Here is a 23,753-nt window from a genome sequence, read left to right on the forward strand (position 1 = left end):
GGTGCTATCGTGGGGTATGCATAACCTGACGATATTGGTATCGAATCTCGGGCATATATGCTGGCTTGTCATGTTGGATCACGTCCATCGTTCGACCTGAAAGCGCGTAACAAATACTGTTATGGGTCTCTTAAAAAGCGCCTTGTCGCTTCTATCGGTGGAGGTACTGGACACGCGATTTGAACCCCCGACAGATGAAAAGAAGAGGCAACAAGTCGCGGCGTCAGCTGGCCCGCCGCGATGGAAAACACTCGAATTTTATGTCTACGGAGTGATATTCGCCGTCGCAGTTCCTCTCATGATAAAAGCAGCTGTAGATGCTAGCAGTGGTATGTATGATATGGGATTAAATGATTTTGTTTCATCTTCAGCAAATTTTGAGACAGTGAAATCGTAGGATAGAATGAGCTGAGGCTGGAACCTGAAATGCTAGGAGCTTACTGTGAACATTATCGATCTGACTAACATCCAGAATCAAACCCGAATTATGAAATATATAAATCACGACTGCAACCAGGATGGATTTTTGGAAGAAAGGTTGACAACTCGGACCTACAATACTCGTCGTTTCGTAATTATTTCCCCTATTTATTACTGGCTATTGCAGCACATACTGCGTTAAGACGGGTTGCTGATGGCTTTAAAATTAGTCGAACCAAATTCGACGTAGGCTTTTTTGTGGTGTTCCTGTCAGCTCTTCACGGTGTCAATATCTTAAAAATATGTGCTTTGTTGGCCATCAACTATCGCATTGCCAAAATTCACGACCGCAAGCTTGCATATACTTTAACATGGGTGTTTGGAATCGGTATTCTGTTTTCGAATGAGCTCTTACAAGGTTACCCATTAGGTTGGATCCACCCGTCTTTGGCATTTATTGACTCGTATTCAGGACTCATGCCCCGATGGGACGTACACTTTAACTTTACCATGCTTAGAATGGTCAGTTACAACATTGATTATTTAGAGGCCAAACGACGTCCATCCAGTCCACCACTAAAGAAAAATAATGGGTCGACGTCTAGCAAAGAAAGCGCTGGTGGTACAGTAAATACCCCACCGAGTGTCACTGAACGTGAAAGAGTAGAAACGAGTCGTCCTATGGAGGAATACAATTGGTTGAATTACGTGGCTTATACCACCTATGCTCCATTATACCTGGCAGGACCGATATTGACATTTAATGATTTCATGTTTCAATCCCGAACAACTTTGGTATACTCGATTAATTTCAAGAGGATCTCGATGTATGCTATTCGATTTGCATTTTGTCTGCTGACAATGGAAGTTTTACTTCATTATACATATGTAGTGGCCATTTCGCAGACTAGAGCTTGGACTGGAGATACTCCATTCCAGATTAGTATGATTGCATTGTTCAATTTGAACGTAATCTGGCTCAAACTGCTTTTGCCCTGGAGATTATTCCGTTTGTGGGCTATGCTTGATAGGATCGATCCTCCTGAGAACATGGTTCGGTGTGTGAATAATAACTATTCAGCTATATTGTTCTGGAGATCATGGCACCGTTCTTTCAACCGATGGATTATCAGGTACGTTTATATTCCTTTAGGAGGATCTAAGCGAACGCTGCTCAACTCGCTTATTGTTTTCATGTTTGTAGCTATCTGGCACGACATTCAACTGCGTTTACTTCTGTGGGGCTGGCTAGTTGTATTATTTATTTTACCAGAAGTACTTGCCAGCTTATTGTTTCCAGCCAAGAAATGGGGCTCGAATTCTATTTACCGACATTTGTGTGCTATCGGAGGTGTTGCTAATGTATGGATGATGATGATAGCTAACTTGGTTGGATTCTGTGTTGGCCTGGACGGTGTTAGCGAGATGCTCCACGATATGATCTACACAGCAGATGGAATCAAGTATGTGATATTATCATCGCTGGCGCTATTTGTTGGTCTTCAAGCCATGTTTGAGTTCCGTGAACGTGAAAAGCGCATGGGCATCAATCTCCGCTGTTAGACTTTTGTAATTCCCATGAAAGTAAAACAATTCGATATAAAACAGGCGAGCTGAGCCGAGACTCGTCGAGGACATATACACCTAATAATATTGTTACATTACATTGATTAATATATTGGCTGTTGGCAGGAGTTTATTCAGGGGTTCGAAGCCTTGGTACTTCGCAAGGGGTCTTATTATACAGCCACGGGTCCCGAATCCGACTCGAGCGAAGCGAGAGGAGCAGCGGGGTCTGGGGCGGAGCCCCAGCCGCCGGAGGCAGAGCCCGACCAGCGGAAGCACGGATCCCAGGATGGATGTATTTACAGGAATGGAGAGTGTGAGTCTCTGGAAGTTTATATACAGTGCTACTTTTGGAGTAATTAAGACTTGTCAGAGAAACGAAATGACCTTCAAATTTAAAATCGTTATATTACACTAACTATTACTGTATTTTTTCTTGTATTCGCCTGGAGTAACCAGGGACTTGGTTCCTTTTCGGAACATGCCAATTTTTCTGTTTTTCGATGCTTGCTCAAGTTTGCGAAACGCTGCTTCTTGACCATTGAACTCAGCACCCTGTTTAGCTTCATAAACAACAGCCCAACCCTGTCGTAACATTTCTTTACTGACATTGCGACGGCCGTTCCACTTCCACAAACTGGCCTGTCCCACTGTACGGCCATATTGATCGTTTACAAGTGGCATCACTCTGACATGTCTTCCCAAGACATATCCTCTTAACCAATCAAGAGCCTCTGCTGAATATGGTTGAGCGGGTTTCCCAAAATGAGCTGCTTCTGGAGCATCAACACCACATAACCGAACATGAATAGTTTGACCTTTGAGTCCTCGACTGTTGACTTTTGGAGCATGCCGTAACCAGCCCCAACCACCTATTATTCCTCCTGGAGTATGATAGAAATGAAAGTTATCAGCATCTCCCACTGAAGTCACGAACCCATAGAGTGACCTCTTACGAAAAAATGACTGTGGTATCTTGTGTGAGTTGGGGATTCTGCGTAAATATGATCTGTACACGTAGAAACCGAGTCCGAATGTTGAGCACAGAATAGTCGTCGGGATCAAAACCTGACTTGACAAAAATGACACCTCAGGCTGAATAGACTGTGCATCCTGCTCTTTTTGTCCCTTTTTTTCACTGTCTAATCGCTTGGACATGACAGATTAAATGCTTATTGTCAAATAAACTTGGTGCATATTATTGATGTTGATATGCAAATCAAGTAAACATGCACCTGCATCACATTTAGGTTTTCAGTGATCATTGGAGGTGCTCTTATAATGGTGATAAGGTATTTCGTTATTAATTCATAGTCATCAAAGATCTAATGTTACAGCTTCCTAAGGCACTGATACTAGTCAAGTTCTCTAGATTTTTTTTTGATTATTGGGTTGCTTGCTAGTTTGTACTACATTTCCCTCATAATATGTTTTTTCTTCATTTATATTCTATTTATTTTACTTTCAGAACTCGACTTAGCAACATTCATCTGTCAATTTTGATTTTTGATTTATCTGCATATTTAAATATCACGGATGACTGAAAAACATAAAAGTAGATTTGAGTTCCAAGATGTACCTTATCGCTAATATGCAGCCTCGCAGACTCAAATAAATATGTCCAGTGCAGGTACAAAAATTAATAAGCATGGATGATCCAGTCAAGACATATCGGTTTACGTCAGTTCTTCTCTTTTCTAGCTCGTAGTTTTGTTTCATTTCGCAGATAGGACGACGGTGTTTCACAAAGTTTTGCCATTTGGACACTTTAATTTTTACTGAATTTCAGGTTTTTACGAATATTAGAAGTCTTTTATAACTGAGATTGCGGTTGTATGACTGTACAGCAATCGATGAGTCTGAAGATTGATATATTTCAAGATACAATCTATTTATGATGGGGTCTTCAGGAGACGAACGTTCATCACAGAACCGCAATGTCGGTCTTGCTAGATTCATACGAGGTACTATAGGATCTCCGTTCAAGGGCATCATCCATGATATAAAAGGAAGACTACCATATTACCTGTCCGACTGGACAGATGGCTGGAATTACCGAGTCATACCGTCTATTACCTATATGTATTTTACAAATATTTTACCGGCGATAGCGTTTGCTCAGGATATGTTTGATAAAACCAACAATTCATATGGTGTTAATGAAGTACTATTGGCATCTGCCATGGGCGGTATAGTATTTGGTTTATTTGCAGGCCAGCCATTATGTATAGTGGGTGTTACTGGACCGGTTGCAATTTTTAATTACACAGTCTACGAAATCGTCAATCCCAAAGGAATACCATATTTTCCATTCATGGCATGGGTTTATCTTTGGTCCATGGTCATGCATTTCATCATTGCTGCTCTTAACTGGGTTAATGGTCTGAGATATGTGACGAGGTTTTCCTGTGACATGTTTGGATTTTTTATTAGTGTTGTTTATATCCAAAAGGGTGTACAAATGTTGATGCGAGAATTTGATCACAGCAATGGTGATGTCGAAACCACTGCTATCAAGGCGTATCTTGCTATAGTGATTGCTCTGCTAGTAATGGTATTTGGCATGATCTCAATAATAATTGGTGAGTACTCGAAATTATTTAAACACTCGCTGCGTAAATTCTTTTCTGACTATGGATTACCATTGACAGTGGTCTTTTTTAGTGGGTTCGCATTTTTCCCTGGTCGTCTCAAAGATGCTCACTTGAACAGACTCAACATTACCGAAAGTTTTGTGCCTACTGCGATATCTGGAGGTCGTACCCATGGTTGGTTCATTCATTTCTGGGATATCAATGTCGGTGATGTGTTCCTCGCCATACCATTTGCATTATTATTAACATCACTTTTCTACTTTGATCATAATGTGTCTTCACTTATATGTCAGGGCTCCGAATTCCCTCTCAAGAAGCCAGCCTCGTTTCACTGGGACTTTTTTCTTCTTGGAATAACAACTGGCTTGGCAGGTATTCTTGGTATCCCAGCACCCAACGGCCTTATTCCACAGGCTCCACTGCATACAATGAGTCTTTGCGTATGGAAATATAGACGGGAAAACGAGAATCTGGAGAATGCTTGTGTATGGAAGAACCAGGAAGAAAATGGAACTACCTCGAGTGTCTGTGTATGGAAGTGCCTGCCGGAAGATGGATGTGGCCACAAAAGTGATGAGAGCAACAACAACAGTTTGTGTGAGATGAGAAATGATCATGCCAGGAATGGAATAGAAACGGATTGTCAAATGCGGTTGGCTGATAGTGATAGAAGCGGAAGCGACGAAAGCAAAAGTGGCTCATGTAGTCCCCTTCCTATTTCAACTAAACTACAGCCCTATATTGCAAGTGTTGTGGAACAAAGAGTAAGCAATCTTGTTCAAGGACTACTCATTCTCGGTACAATGTCTGGTCCACTTCTTGTAGTTCTTGGTTTATTACCCAAGGGAGTTCTTGCAGGACTATTCTGGATGATGGGTTTATCTGGACTAATGGGAAATGGTGTGACGGCCAAACTCAAGTATATTTTCAGTGATGAAGAGCATATCGATCCCAAGGATCCACTAAACAAGGTTCGGAAAAAGTATTTATATCTATTTGTGATAGTAGCATGCTTGGGTGCTGCTGGTGAAGTTGCAATTACAGACACCATAGCTGCGGTGGGATTTCCTGCTATATTGATTGGTCTTGTTGGAGTAGGTAAATTGCTGCCGAAAATAATTCCTGAACCAGACATGTCAATCTTGGATGGACCTACGGGCTCGGAATTTATTCTAAGGAATCTTTCATCCGCATCCTGGTCAGCAAACAATGAGAACCATGAGGAAGTTCTTCCTACGGCGAATAACGATGCGGGTGTTGAGCTTCAACGACTTGAAGAGGGCCAACATCAGAGGCAAGACATGCTTCGTAGACGCAGCAGCCATAGTGGTAGAGAAGTAAGCATTAATTAATATTTTGTGTTTCGTAAATATAGAGATCTTGTTATTGTAGACATAGATAGACATGATCTGGGCCTTATGGTCGTCTCCATTTCGACCACAGGCGAGGGGCTGGTGCGATAGAACTTGGAATGCATCCTGCTCCAAGTGACCTGTGACCACACCCAGTAGTGGTATACAAAGCTCAGTCTTCAGCAGTCGAGGTAAAAGCCATGATTAAAATCTCGCTGCCTTAGTAGTCCGGTCATAGAGTTCTAAATTAAGAGCAGATAGGAAACACGGTATGTCCTGTCGTTCTTTTATCCAGAATGTTATTAGATTCTCAAACTCGGCTGCCCACGGGCTGTTTTCAATGCCAATAAATTTATTCTTTGCCTTTGGATCGGGAATAAAAGTAAACGAGTCGGTATCAGACGTCGTGAACATTGATGTGGCACGGATCTTTCTGTTCGGTAGAAGATCAACTCGATAACCGAGTAATGAATAAACAGCTTCTCGAAATTCAAGCGATTTTTTAGCAAACACTTCTTTTATTCTATCCATTCGTTTATTCTGCTCTTGGATTGTCCGTTCAAGTTGCTTCGACTCGTCGCGAATTCTGTCCAAAGCCGATTTGGGTACAAGGTTAGCTTGGTTGCCACTGTTTGAGAGCTGAGCATGTAAATCGTCGTTTTCTTTCTGCAGAGCCTTGAGGGTACTGACTTTGACGGCCTCGTGTCGAGAAGTGGGGTTGTCCCTCAGTTCCAAAATACGATGTTTGGCTTGCTGTGACTCAGAAGCTGATGCAATCTGCTTTTGAAGTGCGTTAATTTCATGTGATAATTGGGCGACTTTCTGCTCAGACTTGTCAAGATCGTTTTGTAAACTTCTGTTCTTGCGTACTGTGGATGACAATTGTTCGGCGAGCTTCGAGTCACTGCCTTCAGAATCAGGAGCTGCTCGTTTTTTGTTCCGTAATGGACTGTTAAGTTGAACTACTAATCCTTCTTTTCGCACTAATTCGTCATTAAGTCCCTTTAGTTCTTGTTTGTATCGTTCAACAAGAGTCTCTAGTTCAGTGATTTTGTTGTCCTTCTCAATATCTGCCGATTTGTTCTCAAGAGCAACAGATTCGGCTTCATATGCCTTTAGCTGGTCACGAAGCATTTGCGCTTCTTTACTGATAATATCCGCTTGTCGCTGGTATCTGATCCGCTGTTGTGATTCTTTATCTAGTCGTTCGTGATAGTCAGTTACTTGATCTTTTAATTTCTGGAGATCTTGACTAACTTCCAACTCTTGTGAAGTGGTACTTGACAACGACTCTTCTAATTGACCGATTTTCGACAGTAGAGTGGTTTTCTCGATACGAATATTCATAAGCTCGCGAACGACATCCTGAGGTGACGAAAATCTATCATCTTTTTCCAAAAATGTCAGCCATTTGTTTTTCTCTTGTTGTAAGTCGATTATTTGTAACTCCATCTCTGTATTATGTCGTTGTAGGTCGCTCATGAGCTTCAATTTGGTTTCTAGTGCCTCTTTTTCCTGCTCAACAATATCTACTATACGTTTATCTTTTTCCAGTCGTTCGATATACCTATTCTTGGCATCAATTTGTGACTCGAGAGATCGAACATTGCTAAATTGCTCGTTAAGTTCGCGTTTAAACAGGTCAGTAGTAAACTCCATATCGGGCTCTTCATTATTATCATTACCATCGGCAGCACCACTTCTTTTCCGACCTCGTGCTGCCAGCTCATTCTTCAATTTCATTATCGTCTCTTCATTTTCAATAATAGTCTGCTGTTTCGCAAACAGCTCACTTTGAGTTCTATCCAGCTCCTCTTCGACTTTTGCAAACGATATCTCGAGATTTCTGTTTTTTATTTCCAGATTCTCCATGCGATTCTTGGAGTAAGCTGTTTCTTCTCTCAATTGTGATTCGGCCTGTTCTAAACTGTCCTCGAGATCATTGACTTCAGCTCGCAGCTCCTTATTCTCATTATTGGCCTTTTCCAGTTGAGCACCAAGTTCTTCACGCACTTTTGCCAGGGTATCTACTGTCTTCTTGTGCTCTGTAAACAAGAATACTTGATCAGTCTGTAAACCATCTGCTCGTTTGCCTTCTTCCTTTACTTTATCTTCAAGCTCTCTGACCTCTTTTTCATGGAGAACTTTCTCTCTGCTTCTTTCCTCTTTCTCAAGCTTCAATTCGTACTGCAGGGCTTCCACCTGCTCTCGCCATGAATCAGCATCGATCCAGTCTGTGTCTTCGTTCTGTCATCTGTTAGTACCAGACCACCCAACTACTTCCCACCAATCATTAATCTTGATCCACCAACACCACAATATTCAAGCTCTATAAAGTTCTTCACATCAACCCACATCAATCCCCATTCATCCACATCCATCCCCGTTCATCCACATCTATTCACATCCACTACACCCAAAAAATACATACCACACGATTCGACTCTCCTAGAGCCGTCGCACTTTCCGAATCACTCATATTTAACTGAACTCTTATATTCCAACCAGTTCACCAGCTCCCTGTCCTCGACAATGTTTATTTACATTATCGAGCGCGTCAATGCCGATCTCCTCTAACCTCACTCGCCGTTGGTGCGGCTCAGGACCCTGCCGCCAGAACCTCCTCGAGCTCCTCCAACAAATTAACCCTCACAACTCAACTCTTGACCCGTTCCAACAACCAATTAAACCCATCCCGTAACATTCCTCCAAACCACTCCAAACCGAGAAAGTTACAGGACCACCACTGACCACTGGGGCCCCCGAACTGCCTCCGGCGGCTGGGACCTGCCCCAGACCCCGTAGCTCCTGCTTCGCAGGAGTTGCTCGGGGATTCCCGCTGAACCGACTCGAGCGAACCGAGAGGAGCCACGGGGTCTGGGGCAGAGCCCCAGCCGTCGGAGGCACACCCCTTGCTTCGTATCGTGGTCACGTGACACATGGAGATATGACATTTTGGCCGACATGCGACCAACGCTTGTCTCACACGATCTCCTTCTGTACGTCGCCAGTCAGCAAGCACACTAACCGAACACGCCGAGGCCTATCCGTAGTGCACGTACTGAGCTCAAAAAATGTCAGCTCAAATGTAAGTAAACGGCGGGCGAAGAACCGATTTAGTGGTGCCATATTGGGGCAGCAGGTGGTGGTGGTAGTAGGAGGAGTACTAACAGAGATCACAGTCCACGAAGCTTTCGCTTGCTAGAAGAGCTTGAAAAGGGTGAAAAGGGACTTGGATCTGAGTCCTGTTCACTCGGTTTGGCCGATAGCGAGGATATTAACATGACCTATTGGAATGGAACTATTCTGGGTCCTCCTCATAGTACCCATGAGAACCGTATCTACAGTCTCAGTCTGGAGGCTGGTCCCGAGTACCCAGAGAAACCTCCACTTGTCAAGTTCCTTTCTAAAGTCAATGCTCCATACATTGACCAAGAAACTGGTGTAGTCAGACCAGACTTGGTTCCATGTCTTGCTAAATGGAAGAGATCAAACACTATGGAGACGGTTCTTATCGAACTCCGTAGAGAGCTGGCTTCCCCTACAAATAGAAAGCTCCCTCAACCTCCTGAGGGTTCCACCTTCTAAAAACTCGATTACGGTTTACGCTGCGGCACCTCCGATTCCTGGCTTGTTGGCATCTTTCTCGTCTATTATGCATTTAGTTCTATCTATTAGTTAGGGGGACGGTCTGCCTCCGGCGGCTGGGGCTCTGCCCCAGACCCCGTGGCTCCTCTCGCTTCGCTCGAGTCGTTGCGTCGACGTCCCACTGGGATTGTTTTCTTGGGGTGATGTGATGTTTTGGGTCGAATTTGACGATGATTCCTGCTCATCATGCTAGGGTTTGTGTTCTTCTGGGTGGATTGCTGCTGATTACTTCTCTCCGAGAACTGATGCTGTCACTTCGGCAAATCCTATGGGCATCACGACTGAGTCTGAAGGGCGGTTCGTTTCCGCGGTAGTGACCTCGACAAGTCTCGTACGACCATTCACCTGGCAGCTATAGAGGGTTAGTATCGTTTTTCGTCTGAAGCTTGACATGTCTGGCCCATTCTATAAACTGCCAAAGAAACAGCTTAAAAGCCTCACAGGATATTCATAGACACAAATTTCAAATCAAAACTGCTTGAGCGATGTCTTCAAATCAACCTACAAAAGGACTTACGCTCGAAATAGTCGATTAAAGGGGGTGCACACAATCTTCTCTTTGAAGATACCACACTCATACTGAGTTATTTCTTTCAATGGGCAGTCTTCAGGAACCTTGATTTTATCTCGCGAGAGAACCACAATTGGAGGAGCCATGTTTTTTAAATCAAACAAATCAAACAAAAAAAAACCTCCAAGAAATTCTTATAATCAAATGTCAGAAGGTCGGGTCGACCCACTGCAGAACTGCCTGTTCTATAGCAAGGTCAGTTCTTCAGTCAGACTCTCTTTTGTGAGTCTAAATTTTGTGTTTGATAAATGAGTAATACCAGGGAGCTGAATGACTGTCACCACAAGCGAGTTCTTGATTCGAACCAGGGTTCATTTGGCTCGGAGAGATAACAAAGTTGATAAAAGAGTTGAGATACTGATTCAAATACAGCCGCATTTGACCGACATGAATGGTGAAGTTCACGGGATTTCAGACCGATGCATGCAGCAAGCGATCTCATCCTCATTCTCAATTCGAAGAAAAAAATAATCATAGCTTCTTTGCGAAAATGAAGCCATTTATCGCTGGTCACGAGGATCTGATCCACGATGTTGCCTATGGTAAGTGAATTGAGCGACCCCCTCCCCTCAAAACCCACCCAATCCCCAATCACGACCTCCTCCCGACGCCTCGACTCGAGCGAAGCGAGAGGAGCCACGGGGTCTGGGGCAGAGCCCCAGCCGCCGGAGGCATACATCCCCCAGCCAAACCATCCAAACACCGATCTAACAAAAAAACAGACTTCTATGGCAAAAGACTCGCGACATGTTCAGCAGACCACCATATCAAGGTGTTTGACAAGACGGCCAATGGCTGGGAGCTGTCTGATTCGTGGAAAGCCCATGATGCTGCGGTTGTTAAAGTGACATGGGCAGGTCCTGAATATGGTCAACTGCTGGCGTCATGTTCTCATGATGCTAGTGTACGGATATTTGAAGAAGACCCTCGAGAACCCATTAACAGTGGCCGTCGATGGAAACGAAAACACACGATTCTAGATTTCAGAGGTCCTTTGTACGACATTGAATTTGCGCCAAGTCATCTTGGTTTGAAACTAGCTTCGATAGGTTCAGACGGGGTGTTTCGCATTCACGAGGCAATGGATCCTAATACAATGGCATTCTGGACGACATCGGTCGAGGTTAATATGCTGACGAACCCCGTGGCCCGGCAATTACAGTCGAGTTTTGCACTGTCGTGGTGTCCATCGATGTTTTTCAAGGAATATATCGTGGCATGTGTGCTGGAAGACGCATTTATTTATCAACGAGACCATCTCGGCAAATACGTACGAGTGGCTCAACTCACCGAACACAAGGGACTTATTCGCGATGTAGCGTGGGCCCCATCCATGGGCCGAGGTTACCAATTGATTGCAACCGCATCTAAAGACGGATACGTTCGAATCTTTAAAATCACCTCCGATACCAACGGAGCCGACACTCTATCACTAACAGCAAGCGCTCTTGACGACGACAACGACGACGATGACGAGTCATCCCCGCCACGAGCTCCTGCCAATCTCAAAGTCGAGCTGCTGTCTCAATTCGACGACCACCACGGCGAGGTCTGGCGTGTGTCGTGGAACCTGACGGGTAAGTGTTTTAACGAGGCTGGTTGTGCCTCCGGCGGCTGGGGCTCCGCCCCAGACCCCGTGGCTCCTGCTTCGCAGGAGATTGCTGGGACCGTAGGCGCCCGACTCGAGCGTAGCGAGAGGAGCCGGGGGGTCTGGGGCGCAGCCCCAGCCACCGGAGGTATGCCCGTTCGAGGACGTGACTAACTGGAGGTGTAGGTACTATTTTGGCGTCGGCAGGTGACGATGGCAAGGTGAGGTTCTGGAAGGCCTCGTATTCGAGCGAGTTCCAGTGTATGGCGGTCGTGTCTGCCGAGCAACGGTAAGTGAAAGTGTGAGTGTTGGCTGGGTTTTACTAACGATTTAATAGCAGAGAAGAGGCTATAGATGTGGACGACTAGACTGGTCGATCCATATACATAGAACACTAGTTTGTATTGTAATTATAAATGACTTATTTTGCTCAATAGACCGTCTGTCATGAGGATCTGCTCTGGAAGTGGACCCTGCGTACACGGCTGACTTGTCTTCAGGGTTCATTGACATTGATCGAACTTTTGACTTGCAAATAAACCGGTATTTTTTTAGGGTGTAGAAGAGTTTTTAATTGGTGATTGTTTGTTTTTATCTGCTTTAAATCAGGTTATAATGGTATTTTTGGCTGATTCAGGTGATTAACGGCCGGTGTAGATTGAGGATAGCGACCTGCAGATGCTGAAGATCGACATGAAATTTATTTATTTTTCAACCTCGAGCATCTGCATTTCGGGCCATTTCACGAAGTATCTGAACACAGACCTAATTAAATATGAGAGTTCTGGTTGCGGCAGAAGACAGTGGCAGCTTCAAGGGTAGGTAGTTCTGATGGAATAAATAGCAGATGAGCAGCTGATCGGTGATTCTGGTGAAGCCTACTGATATTTGTAGTGGAGAGCTATGATCTAGAGCCAGATGCTGGAGATCTCTGAATCTGGTGGAGTGTGTCGCTAACAGTTTTTAGAGCTTGTGTTTCCTCGTGGAATGGACACGTCGGTGAAAGATGCTCCACAGGAATTGGAGATCGAAACTTATGCCAGTGAGGGGAGAAAGAACTGTATTGACCGATTACTGGTATTCAAGTCCAAGAAATACGGTCATAGACTGGTAGCAGTGGCCAGAAGAACTGGTTCAGTCGAACTTTACGATGCCGATAATAAATACGAACAGATCAAGTCATGGACTGTTGAAAAGAAAAATAACGAGGATGACGAGAAGGATGAGGAGGATGTTGACGCTGATACGAAAAAGGCCAAGACCAGTCTTCTGAGCACTGAACCTTTTATTGTTGGTTTTGATATCTTACCAGAACACAATGTTCTTGTCAGTTGTGATAGAAATGGAGAAGTTGCTCTGTACGAATTAGATAACTTAGAGAAGAAACCAGTAACCTGGGGTGCTATTAAAGAGACGCCTTTAAAGGGTCAAAACAGATATGCTCGTAAAAATGGTAATAGTGAGGGTGGTTCTTCTAAACCCACATCGCCAATCTCGGTATTCAAATCTAATCCATACAACGAAGGAGAATTTGCTTATGGAGGTAATAAAGTGAACCTCACAATCATCAGTCTCGACTTCTCCAAAAGAACGCTGACTCAGACATGGCAAGCTAAGAATGTCAAGAACGACAGACTGGATCTTGCCCTTCCTGTTATTATAAACAATGTGTTCTGGTTCACACAACCTACTAAAAAAGACACTTCAAAGAACGAGACTGGTCTATTGTCACTTACTGGCGACGGGTTCATTCGTCAGTATGACCCTACTAAACAGATGCGACCAGTATCTGAGACCAAAATTGGTGAAAACAACACCACTAATAGCAACACCATGAACGCCCGAGCAGGTGCTACTGGAGTTACGGGAGCCAGTCGCAAGGAAGTGGATATCCGATTGAAGGCCGTTTGCGCTGGAAACAACGACAACAGCATCATCTACACTGATGACAGATCCAACATCACCTATTTCGATATACACAAGAACGTCAATGGTGGAAAGTACAACGGACCCACTGGTACAGTTCAAGCATTGCACACATACGACAACGAACTGCTAGCGGCCGGTGGTCTCGACCGATACCTGCGAATCTACGATATCACGACCCGCGACCAGGTCGCCAAAATCTATGTCGGCACCCACATCTCCTCACTCTGGATCCTCGACGACGACGAAAACGCCAACAACAAAAAACGCCGGGCCGCTGATCACGACGAGCAGGCCGACGACGAGCTCTGGAACGAGCTCGAGACCGTCTCCAAGAAAAAGAAGAGCACTAAATAGACACTTTATTTATTCACATTTTCTACTTCCCCGGACTGCCTCCGGCGGCTGGGGCTCCGCCCCAGACCCCGCTGCTCCTCTCGCTTCGCTCGAGTCGGGCGTCGACGGCCCCAGCCGCCGGAGGCACAGGCGGGGATGGCGTGTATTATGCTATTCTAGACCCATTTTCTTGGAATGCTTGTCCTTTTGGCGCTGACGCTGGATGGATTTGTACTTGTCGGAGCGCTGTCTCTGATTTTTGATTTGTTGCTTGGACCGGTTGGCGTCGGGTGGGTGGGTTTTGGAGTGTGACTGTGGTGCGGGTTCACTGGATATTGGCTCGTCCGAGTCGTTGTGGTCGGTGTCGTCTTCTGTTACGGGTGTTGATAGGCTGCCGTTGTCGTTGGATTGGACTCTTTTCAGTGCCGCGTGTCTCATGTGTGGGAGGTTTCCTTGGAACATGAACCGCTCTTCGAGATAGGCCTTGCGACGCGGGTTCTTCTCGATGATCCGTGCCCATCCTTCTATTTGTTCGTCGGTCCAGCCTGTTACTTTTCGAAGCTCCAGTCGTTGTTTCGCCTTGCGTGATTCTCGTTTGAAAATGTCAGGTGTGCTGTTGTATATCTGCCAGAGCTGCTTCTCGATTTTCATAAGGGCTGCTGTACTGGCAGCTTCTTCCTCGGTACGTGGAGCATCGTCGTACGTATCATCTCGCTCATCCTCGTCGGCCTCATATATCAGTCGCAATGTCGCTTCTAGAGCTGCTGTATCAGGATTGCTGGGTCTGATCTGCTTATTTGCCTTTTTGTTTGCTAAAGGTTGGTATCGCTTAATTTCTTCGTCAGACGAGTTTTTGTCACTATCAGCATCAGAAACACTGTAGTCTTCATCGCTATCATCACTTTCTAGTCCATCAAAGGCGTTTTCGTTTTCTAATAGATAAGCAGTTGCCGTCTCAACACTCGAATGAGAGGCGAGAACTTTGTTCGCGGACTTTATATTGAGATCTGGGAATAGATCCAGTAACATGCTAATGTCTTCTGGATTCGCACTAGGGGATTGTGCAGTTGTCATTCGCTGTTTTCCTTTTCTATTTGTATCGCCAGGTCCCGGATATGATACTCCGTTCTGACATAGGGAGATCACCTGCATTGCCAAGTCCGATTCGACTGAATATAATTCAGCATACCAGTTGTCAGTGAGAAACTTAGTTGAAAGCTCTGGATCAATAATCAGAATAGCAATTGTCTTTAAAATTGTATCACTACTGACGTTATTGCTGTTCTTTATCGTATGTACAGCTAGTTTGCTGAGTTTGGTAATCATCACTGGGAAGCTCTTGTCGAGATATTTTACATATTGAATGGTCTTGGCAACATTCTTGGGTCCATATAGAGAAATAAAATCCCATACAAATTCAGGAGTTGGTCGAGGAATAATGTGTTTAGATGTGACGAGAGTGAACACTCCAGACCGTAAGCTCGCCTCTCGGTTCGATGTGTGACTAGTGTCTCTTTCTTTGCCCTTTCTTTGTTGTTTACTGGAATTGACTTTTGTTGATTTCACATCTGTTGTATTAATGGCTTTAGCTGAGCCATGGATATACGATTCGATAAAGGTCCTTAGACTGTTTGGATATCTTCCAGCAGAATCAACAACATAGAACTGAATCAGAGCTGCCCAACTGGAGATTACCGAGTCGAAAGTGGCTCTGTCGAGGCTCTTCAGAACTTGGTCTGTTGGGTAAGGTGCCAATTCTGGCAGAGTGCCCGACATTTCACTCGTATTTCTTTGTTTCGTAATCTTCGTAACTCTAGGGGTACAGGAAATGGTTCTCGAGTCAGAGCTTCATGGGATATTGCAATGCAGATCAAATATAGTATAGCATGTCATTGTCATGTGACTTGCATTACATCCCTAAGATGTCGAGTCAAGTTGCAATAAAAGTTCGATTTAAAATTGTTCTGCCCCAGAGGTGGTGGTTCCTGCTTCATAGGGGTTGGCTGGGACCGTCGACGAAACGACTCGAGCGAAGCGAGAGGAGCAGCCAGGGTCTGGGGCGGAGCCCCAGCCGCCGGAGGCATGCCCCGACCCGTAGGAAGCAGGAAGTGCAATTATCAAAGAGAGATATATTTTGTTGAAATTATGGATCTAATGATATAAAGGACATGTTTGCATTAAGCGGGATTATGTGCAAACAGGCTGTGTTTGGGAACTGGACTGCGTGTTATGCTTTGAGTTGGACATACGTAAGAGGACAGAGGACATCTTCCATAATAACCAGGCTGATTGAACATAAATAGTTGTTCTTGTGACGCAGGTTCCAGAGTTCTGACGTAGTTCCAGTAGACTGGCGTAGTTCAGAGTTTTTGTCGCTAATTCCGAAGTTTCGCTGGCATTAATCACACCATGGTTGCGGAACATACATTCCAGGGAGCAACTCCCCCTCCCGACTACAGAGCCCTTAGAGACTATAGAAGTGGTGGAAGCGACAAACAGACCTGGCCAGTCGACATAACCTCACTTCCCACTTATCCTTCACCAGCAGAATTGAAAGGCCCTAAGAGAGGCAGTGGTGCATACATGTCATCTACAGGTAACAACAGGGAGTCCGAGTCTCGACAAGTCGAAAATGAGAGTTACTACTTTCAGGTTACAGAAGAGAATCCGTATTACGAAACCCCCCGAGGAAGTAAGAAACGGTTGTATTGCTTGCTCATATCCACAATAGTGGTATTTATATTCTTCATTGTGCCTCTGCTGCTAGACACCCGCAAAAACTCGACTGTAGGCCGACACATGTCAAAACAGTAGAAAATAGAGCAGTCCAACACTAGATTCACTATTCTATTGAATGTTTATAAATAAATGCAACTATTATGGAAATGAAAAATTTTTCATTTTTTTTTTCAATTCTGATATGCAACCTTAAATTGGTCCCTGCATAAGTTAAGGTTGGTAGATTAGATAAGATAAGATTGGGGCAAGGGTTGTACTAGATGTGAAATTTAGAAGAGCACAGACCAGTAAAATAGAATCCTACAAGTAACCTATAAAGTACAGCGACATGAATGAAACATTAATTAAGAGCTTGTGGGTCAAAATAATAAATGATGTTGGTATTGGTAGGATGCAGTGTATAATTTTATTGCGTGTACCGCGTTTGACCCGCCTCCCGGCTATGGATATGCACTTTGCAGTTGGCGTGAGAGTCGTGTTTTCACCTGCACGGGATGATACAAGCGAACTGCAATCGGCTGGATATACAGCGGGTCTTGGAGTTGTTTTGTTGAACCATGAATTCCACTAGTCAACTAAAATATCGGAAGAAACTGTATAATTGATCAAGTTCACCAGATTCTAGCTATAGTCCTGATTTTGATGACATTGACTAGTAAAAATCTAATGTAAACAAACCATTTTCGGTAGGGCGCTTCATCAACGATCCAGATACATACCCTAATACCTCTCAAACAATAATCTCAATAATTTGCTGACTTTGGTACCTATTCTGTAGACCTGATACACGCGTATCGCGACATCATGCGTCTGAAATATGAACGGCTGATCCACGCGTGACCTACGCGGGACCTTAATTACTGGTGATACTCGACTCTCACTCACGCTCTACTCATTTAAAAAACCAGAGACCAATTACTTTCCTTTGATTTTCTTTTTGGTGTTTTCCGAAGTTCGTTTGGTTTATCCAAAGTTCACAGTGGAACTCAGTCAACGAAAAGAGAATTATAGGTTGCCATTCATTTGTTTACATTCGTTCTCAGTCGGGTTATTTGGTCTTGGATAATTTCTACTGAACTATCATCAGGCTTCTTTTCAGTTTCTATTCAAGTTTTCTCTTCACGTTTAGTTTTGAGTTAAACTGCTCGAGCTTATTAAGGGTATCTGGTACCAATTACTGTGACATCATTATTAGGAATATTCATATCCTATACTTACATTTTGCGATATTCGCGTCCTCTCGTTAGTCTAATTCCAGTGTTGGTCAACTGTATTCATCATGGACCAATTTCCCCCTTCGTCTCCTCCTGAGGCATCTGCTTCTGCTTCTACCAGACAAAAGCTACCTCGTCATGAATTTGATATTGGTCGTCTTCACCAGAAATTAATGGCCACGTCCAATTCCCTTCAACCAGTAGACGGTTTGGGACTTAGTTCTCAAAAGTCTGGATTATTACCTGCTTTTGTTCCAACTGATGTTATTGATAAATCTAAATCTATTGGTAAGGGTTATGACAGATTGCCAATTAAAATTCATGAAGATACAGGACCATTCTCTCCGTCTGCTAAAGCTTCTTCTAATAACATAGATCAAGCCCGCATGTTCTATCCTACCCCAGACCCTTCTTCTACTATTGGAGATAGATCTTCGTCTCCTGGCAGACAGAAAATAGCTGTTAGTCGTAATAATGAGCCTTCGTCTCCCGTTAAACGAAACCGCGACTCTTCTACTGATTTACTAAAATCCAAGAAATCTGCCAACTCTAGTGCTAGCAATTATCCAACATTCGCTCCTTCTCATGCACAAGAGCAGTCGTTTACAATTAGATCACCATTATCTGCTGTCGCGCTAGTTCGTCTTCCCACCTCTGGTAAGACTGTCACAATTGGCAGGTCATCGCAATCCTGTGATGTTGCCTTGTCTAGAAAGAACAAGCTCGTGTCTCGAGTACATGCCAGTGTCAGATATACCGCATCTACTAACACCCTCTCAATGGAGTGTTTAGGATGGAATGGTTTGACTGTGGTTGTGCCATTTTATGACAAAAAAGTCGATCAACAAACCCTTCATGACGGGTATCCTACAGCCACTGGTACTTCCGACTATGAAGTACCTAAAGGGCATGGTGTTGAAGTGGACTATGTTCCTGGCATCACTATTGATATCAGAGGTGAACGCGCATTATTGGAAATCGTCGACGACGACGTCAATGATGACACTGAGGACGAGAGTGTGGCAGGATCTCAAGTAAACACCAAGTCATCTACTCCCCAGCCTGAATCATCCCTCCAATCAATTGACCATCACACCCTTGAAAATGTGATGCAAGTCGAATCCAACGACAAACAACTCAACACAGATGCCTCTAACAATAATGCTCTACCGGCATTACCTGAGCAAGAGAACCAACCTTCGACTCCCGACTGTCCTAATACCCCGTCTCGCAACGCCGAATTCTCTGTAGAAGCTGCCCAAGTCGCAACTCCCCCAGCTGCTTCCGAGAACGACCAAGTATCAAGACAGCTGCCGCCATCGTCTCCTCATTTTGCTGGCTCCACTCCCTCCATCTCCATGCTCTCATCCCCTGTCAGAGAGCGAGAGCGTTTAGTCCACGAAGACATGCCACTAGTCGAAGAAGAAGAAGAGGAAGAGCAAGAAGTGGAAGAACAAGAGGAACATCTTGAAACAACTTCAGATCAAGTTACAACTCCCAAGACCGCGGAAACTCTAAACGAAACTATTGCTGCTGTACACACTGTGCCCTCTGAAAATACAGTCTCACAGAAAGAGGTGGTGACCTCTAGATCCTCCTCAGAACAACCCGAGATTCCTAAACACCTCCACAGCAAACCGACCCTGGCGCCAACAGCCTCATCTACGCCCTCGACACCCCGTCCACTGTCCGACTCTGTCTCCCTCAACATCAAAACAGAACGTCTTGACTCATTATCACCACAAACCAACTCTCGATTTAAACGAGCAGCCTCCGAAGAGCCCTCGAAAAAGCGCAAAAAGGTCAAACAGGAAGATGAGTCTGATCAAGATTTAGAACTTGGTGCTGAAGAAATCCAAAAAATTTCACACCTCGTTGCCAATAACCTAGCATTCTCCAGACTATCGTCTACCCCTATCTCCACATTACGCAAGGCTCTAGGAGTTCTCTCGTCAGTGCCAAAATCAAAACTTCGCGACATCCTCTCTAATATCAAATGTGTTGGTGTCATTCAGAGATCCGGTAAAGATGCTGCTGGCAAACCCTTGGAAGAGGAGTACTACTATCTCCCAGAAAACGACGATGACGAGCACCGACGTCTGATGCTCGAACAATCTCGAGGCCATGGCGGTCTAAGGTCTTGTAGACGACAGCACAAGCAGGTAAGTAACCCATCTCACCCTCCCCTTAAAACAATACTAACAAAAACAGTACTACTGGAAGAAACCTTCGGGCAGGTAGACAACACCCCCGGTTAATTTTTGCATATTCTTGTTTCCCTTTTAATGTTTTCATTTTTTTGTATTTTTTTTCTTACATGTAACATATTCTGGCACTTAAATTTGGGCCGGTATGACTGCCTCCGGCGGCTGGGGCTGCGCCCCAGACCCCCTGGCTCCTCTCGCTTCGCTCGAGTCGAAGACGGGGGATGAGTCTGATTGTATTGCAATTGGTTTATTATTTTATCTATGTAGCAAGACTCTCGAGAATCCGGCTGTCAGCGACGCCTCGGCTGTGAAGATACTTCTCAAGAGCGACCACGAGCTGGATTTGCTCCTCGGTGCTCAGACTGGTGATGGCCAGCTGTAAAATCGACGTCACACTCAGATGGTGGTTGGATACAAATGACTCGTAGTATAGGTACGAGAAGAATCCCATCAGGAACTGACAATCCATACGGTCGGTAATACCTCCGTGGCCGGGAATGGTATCACCAAAGTCCTTGACTTGGAAGGTTCGTTTCAGACCCGATGCAAAGAAACCGCCAAAAGGAGCGATAAGCGAAGCAAACGTGGCAAGGAACATGACGTGAATGTGAATAGGAGCAAGCTCAATCGTCTCTTTGTTGATGATGGTCTGTAGGAATGGTGGCACACGGTAAATCTGTGCAAGGAATACTGGGTCGGGAGTACATTGAGGATGGTTGAAAACACTCTGGCCAAGATCCTCCATGGGACAGATAATGTAGCTGTATTGGATAAGGACGTGGCTGAGAATGACTCCAAAAACAATGGTACAGATCCAGGCGCCTACAAAACCCTCAACGGTCTTCTTAGGAGAAATGGCAATCAGAGGAGTTCTTCCAAAAGTGATTCCACACAAATAAGCAAAGATATCGTTACAAATGACTAAAGCTGCTGGCACCATGAACCAGAACAATCCAGCGAAAATATTATTGACAATGAAATGGGCTTGAATGACAACTAAGAACAATGTCATGTGGGTGATGCAGAATTGTGTGAATTGGAACTTGTAGTGACCCTTTTCTAATGAGTACACAAAGTACACAAATCCAATGATGTACAGACAGTAGGACAAGAATCGGTGGTGAATGGCTAATGGAAGTAGCAGAGAATCGACCAAAACGACATTCTTGAAATAATAAATCAAATTCTCTCCCTCCAAAAAGTAGATGGTTGTAGCCAGGAAGTACCAGTTCAACTTTCTTCCCCAAGGCAATCTTTTTTCTCTTGCTGGTTCACTAGAAAGGTTGATAACTTCCTTAAATGTAAGGATTTGTATTAATCCCACCAGAGCAATGACCCATATGTGACCAGCTCCAAGAATAGCAACAAAGAATACAATCATAACAAGAGTCCATACTGTTCGGACAATGAAGTTCTGTTTCTTCTTTTCTCTTTCTGAAGGTTCTTTTATGTTGCTCACGGTCCTGGGTGCTGTAGTCTTGGGAGAAGAAGCTTGAACTTGAGCTGGTGACTCTCTCGAGCCAGTCTTTTCTTTTCTAGCCATTTTGAAAGGTTGTTTGGTGTTTTTGATGCCTCGATGCTGATGCTTCGATTGCTGATGTTGATTGCTGATTAAGTGTGTTATATCAATCGATATGTGAATTACCAAGCTGTGATGCTAAAAGTTGGTATAAGATGCAACTAATGACACTTGAAGTTGAAACTAGATAGTCGAAATAACGACTTGATACGAGATGTCGAAAGTACAGTCGATACTACAGTCGATAGTAGACTTTACTAGATATTAACAGTTGATAAGAGACAGTCGATAGTAGACTTAACTGATATTAGATAGTCGATACTAAGCACTCGATACCTGGATCTAGGTCCTTTAGTGAACTTGTTATCGGATGGTATGCAAGACCAAAAATATCCCTTGTGTGTTTAATATAATAAATCACTGTGCCAAAGCTCTTTAAACCTGAACTGAACTGAACTGGTTCTAGAAGTCTGTTGGGATGCTATTGCTCGATTAGTAATGTGCAACTTTAAACTATTTTAGTTGCTCTTTGTGTACTGTGTACTTCACAAGCTGGTCTTTGGTCCGTCTCTGCAAAAAGTTCCAGTGTCCACTAGAACAACCTGCTCTGAATTGCTGGAAATAACTAACTATCCAATTAATTACTCTCCAATCCAGTCTAATTCATTACAGTATATTCAAGTCCAACAGCAATTGGCACTACAAAAGAACAAAAGCTTATAAACAACACCGACAAACAACCACCCGTAAAAACTGCCAGCATCGAATATTTCATATCTCCTCTCACTCTTTCACACCCACAATTTTGTCACTGACTCGCCCCTCACTCCCCTTCTCTATCTTCTTCACAATGCAATTGCCAGATATCAGACCCATTCCTCTACTTACCAATTAAGAGATGTTCTCCAATAAAATCGCCGTAATCAGATATACACGCCAACCGGGCTCGTCGCTAGCTAGTGGTAATGATAAACAGCCAAATTCCGTTTCTGTTTGGACCCTTCTGTTCTGTTCTTTTCAGCCAAGTTCAGGAGAATCTTTTGGCTCACCTGCAGCACCATCTCTCAGTAGCGCCAGACCCTAGTACACATGCCGCGCTCCTCGACTTCCTGCCGGCTCTTTTCTTCACATGCTACAGAAATCCTACATATCCACCACCAAACCGTGCCCCCGTCCGTCCCCCAACCCACCGTTTCTATGCATGGACGCCAGCCAACCGAACCGAGCCGTTTTCTCTCTCAACTCTCAACAAATGCTAATCGCCGCTTGGCACGGTGGCCCGGGAGCTGGTTATCGCCGATGAGGGTGGTTTTGCCTCCGGCGGCTGGGGCTCCGCCCCAGACCCTGGTTGTGCTCGCTTCGCGAGCTGCTGGGTCGTGGATTCGGCGTTTGTGACGGGGTTTTCGGATGAAGATGATGAGTGTGTGTGTGTCTTTGTATTCTGTTCGTCGTCTCGGTTCGGTCTTTCCGATTCAGCCAGCGGAGCCCCGCTGGGATCTTAGATTATGAATCAATCACCGCCCTAGCCCTTATCTGGCTCCTCTGGTTCCTGGATAGACTAGACCCTGCATCGCTGGTGGATAAGAACTGTCTAATGATCTAATGATCTAATCCGCTAGTCTGTAGACTGAAATATATAAATAATTGCGTGTGGCTCTCAGGTACACTAATAAATCCGAAGTGTGGTAGTCTTAATTCTGTCAATTGCTGCTATTCGACTATTTACTCGACATTTTCCTGTCTTTATATCTGCTTATTTATCCTACCTTTAGATCACAGATGTCTACCGGCAGGGGTGCATATGAGCAGCAGGGACTTAATATATGCTGTTAAAAGTACGGTCTCGAGATAGATCAATAACTTAACAGTCCTACGACATACTAATATTCATTCAAAGTAACATCAATTGCATCAAATCTCTCATATTTATTGGCTCTTTGATATCAATCTCTCTATCAATCAATCCATCAACGGGTGTATATATTGATTATAATACATCAGTTCTTTCTGTCCATCTGAATTCACTAGTACTAATACATCCATTAGATCTATCATATCCGCCAGGTATAACAT

General features: G+C 44.3%; 10 protein-coding genes across 10 annotated transcripts; 6 read left to right on the forward strand and 4 right to left on the reverse strand.

Annotated features, from left to right (window-relative positions):
• Positions 1 to 939: 939 nt before the first annotated feature.
• On the forward strand, positions 940 to 1,983 carry GUP1 (Gup1p; the record flags this gene model as incomplete). Its single annotated transcript, XM_018878340.1, has 1 exon — positions 940 to 1,983. One exon carries the CDS (start codon positions 940 to 942, stop codon positions 1,981 to 1,983), a length of 1,044 nt encoding a protein of 347 aa, XP_018735654.1.
• Positions 1,984 to 2,400: 417 nt separating this feature from the next.
• LCL3 (Lcl3p) lies at positions 2,401 to 3,144 on the reverse strand (the record flags this gene model as incomplete). The annotated part of the gene is made up of 1 exon (XM_018878342.1): positions 2,401 to 3,144. One exon carries the CDS (start codon positions 3,142 to 3,144, stop codon positions 2,401 to 2,403), a length of 744 nt encoding a protein of 247 aa, XP_018735655.1.
• Positions 3,145 to 3,880: 736 nt separating this feature from the next.
• Positions 3,881 to 5,932, forward strand: BOR1 (Bor1p; the record flags this gene model as incomplete). The annotated part of the gene is made up of 1 exon (XM_018878343.1): positions 3,881 to 5,932. The coding sequence occupies one exon, from the start codon at positions 3,881 to 3,883 to the stop codon at positions 5,930 to 5,932; it is 2,052 nt and encodes a 683-aa protein (XP_018735656.1).
• Positions 5,933 to 6,136: 204 nt separating this feature from the next.
• AWJ20_1462 (uncharacterized protein) lies at positions 6,137 to 7,804 on the reverse strand (the record flags this gene model as incomplete). Its single annotated transcript, XM_018878344.1, has 1 exon — positions 6,137 to 7,804. The coding sequence occupies one exon, from the start codon at positions 7,802 to 7,804 to the stop codon at positions 6,137 to 6,139; it is 1,668 nt and encodes a 555-aa protein (XP_018735657.1).
• Positions 7,805 to 9,214: 1,410 nt separating this feature from the next.
• On the forward strand, positions 9,215 to 9,520 carry MMS2 (E2 ubiquitin-conjugating protein MMS2; the record flags this gene model as incomplete). Its single annotated transcript, XM_018878345.1, has 1 exon — positions 9,215 to 9,520. The coding sequence occupies one exon, from the start codon at positions 9,215 to 9,217 to the stop codon at positions 9,518 to 9,520; it is 306 nt and encodes a 101-aa protein (XP_018735658.1).
• Positions 9,521 to 11,247: 1,727 nt separating this feature from the next.
• Positions 11,248 to 11,913, forward strand: SEH1 (Seh1p; the record flags this gene model as incomplete). Its single annotated transcript, XM_018878346.1, has 1 exon — positions 11,248 to 11,913. The coding sequence occupies one exon, from the start codon at positions 11,248 to 11,250 to the stop codon at positions 11,911 to 11,913; it is 666 nt and encodes a 221-aa protein (XP_018735659.1).
• Positions 11,914 to 12,726: 813 nt separating this feature from the next.
• Positions 12,727 to 14,022, forward strand: NSA1 (Nsa1p; the record flags this gene model as incomplete). Its single annotated transcript, XM_018878347.1, has 1 exon — positions 12,727 to 14,022. One exon carries the CDS (start codon positions 12,727 to 12,729, stop codon positions 14,020 to 14,022), a length of 1,296 nt encoding a protein of 431 aa, XP_018735660.1.
• Positions 14,023 to 14,172: 150 nt separating this feature from the next.
• Positions 14,173 to 15,777, reverse strand: CUE3 (Cue3p; the record flags this gene model as incomplete). The annotated part of the gene is made up of 1 exon (XM_018878348.1): positions 14,173 to 15,777. The coding sequence occupies one exon, from the start codon at positions 15,775 to 15,777 to the stop codon at positions 14,173 to 14,175; it is 1,605 nt and encodes a 534-aa protein (XP_018735661.1).
• Positions 15,778 to 18,019: 2,242 nt separating this feature from the next.
• TOS4 (Tos4p) lies at positions 18,020 to 20,212 on the forward strand (the record flags this gene model as incomplete). The annotated part of the gene is made up of 1 exon (XM_018878349.1): positions 18,020 to 20,212. The coding sequence occupies one exon, from the start codon at positions 18,020 to 18,022 to the stop codon at positions 20,210 to 20,212; it is 2,193 nt and encodes a 730-aa protein (XP_018735662.1).
• Positions 20,213 to 20,420: 208 nt separating this feature from the next.
• Positions 20,421 to 21,704, reverse strand: CDS1 (phosphatidate cytidylyltransferase; the record flags this gene model as incomplete). The annotated part of the gene is made up of 1 exon (XM_018878350.1): positions 20,421 to 21,704. One exon carries the CDS (start codon positions 21,702 to 21,704, stop codon positions 20,421 to 20,423), a length of 1,284 nt encoding a protein of 427 aa, XP_018735663.1.
• Between the last annotated feature and the right edge of the window lie 2,049 nt (positions 21,705 to 23,753).

The sequence above is a fragment of the Sugiyamaella lignohabitans genome, chromosome A, assembly GCF_001640025.1.
Source record: "Sugiyamaella lignohabitans strain CBS 10342 chromosome A, complete sequence".
NCBI lineage: Eukaryota > Fungi > Ascomycota > Dipodascomycetes > Dipodascales > Trichomonascaceae > Sugiyamaella > Sugiyamaella lignohabitans.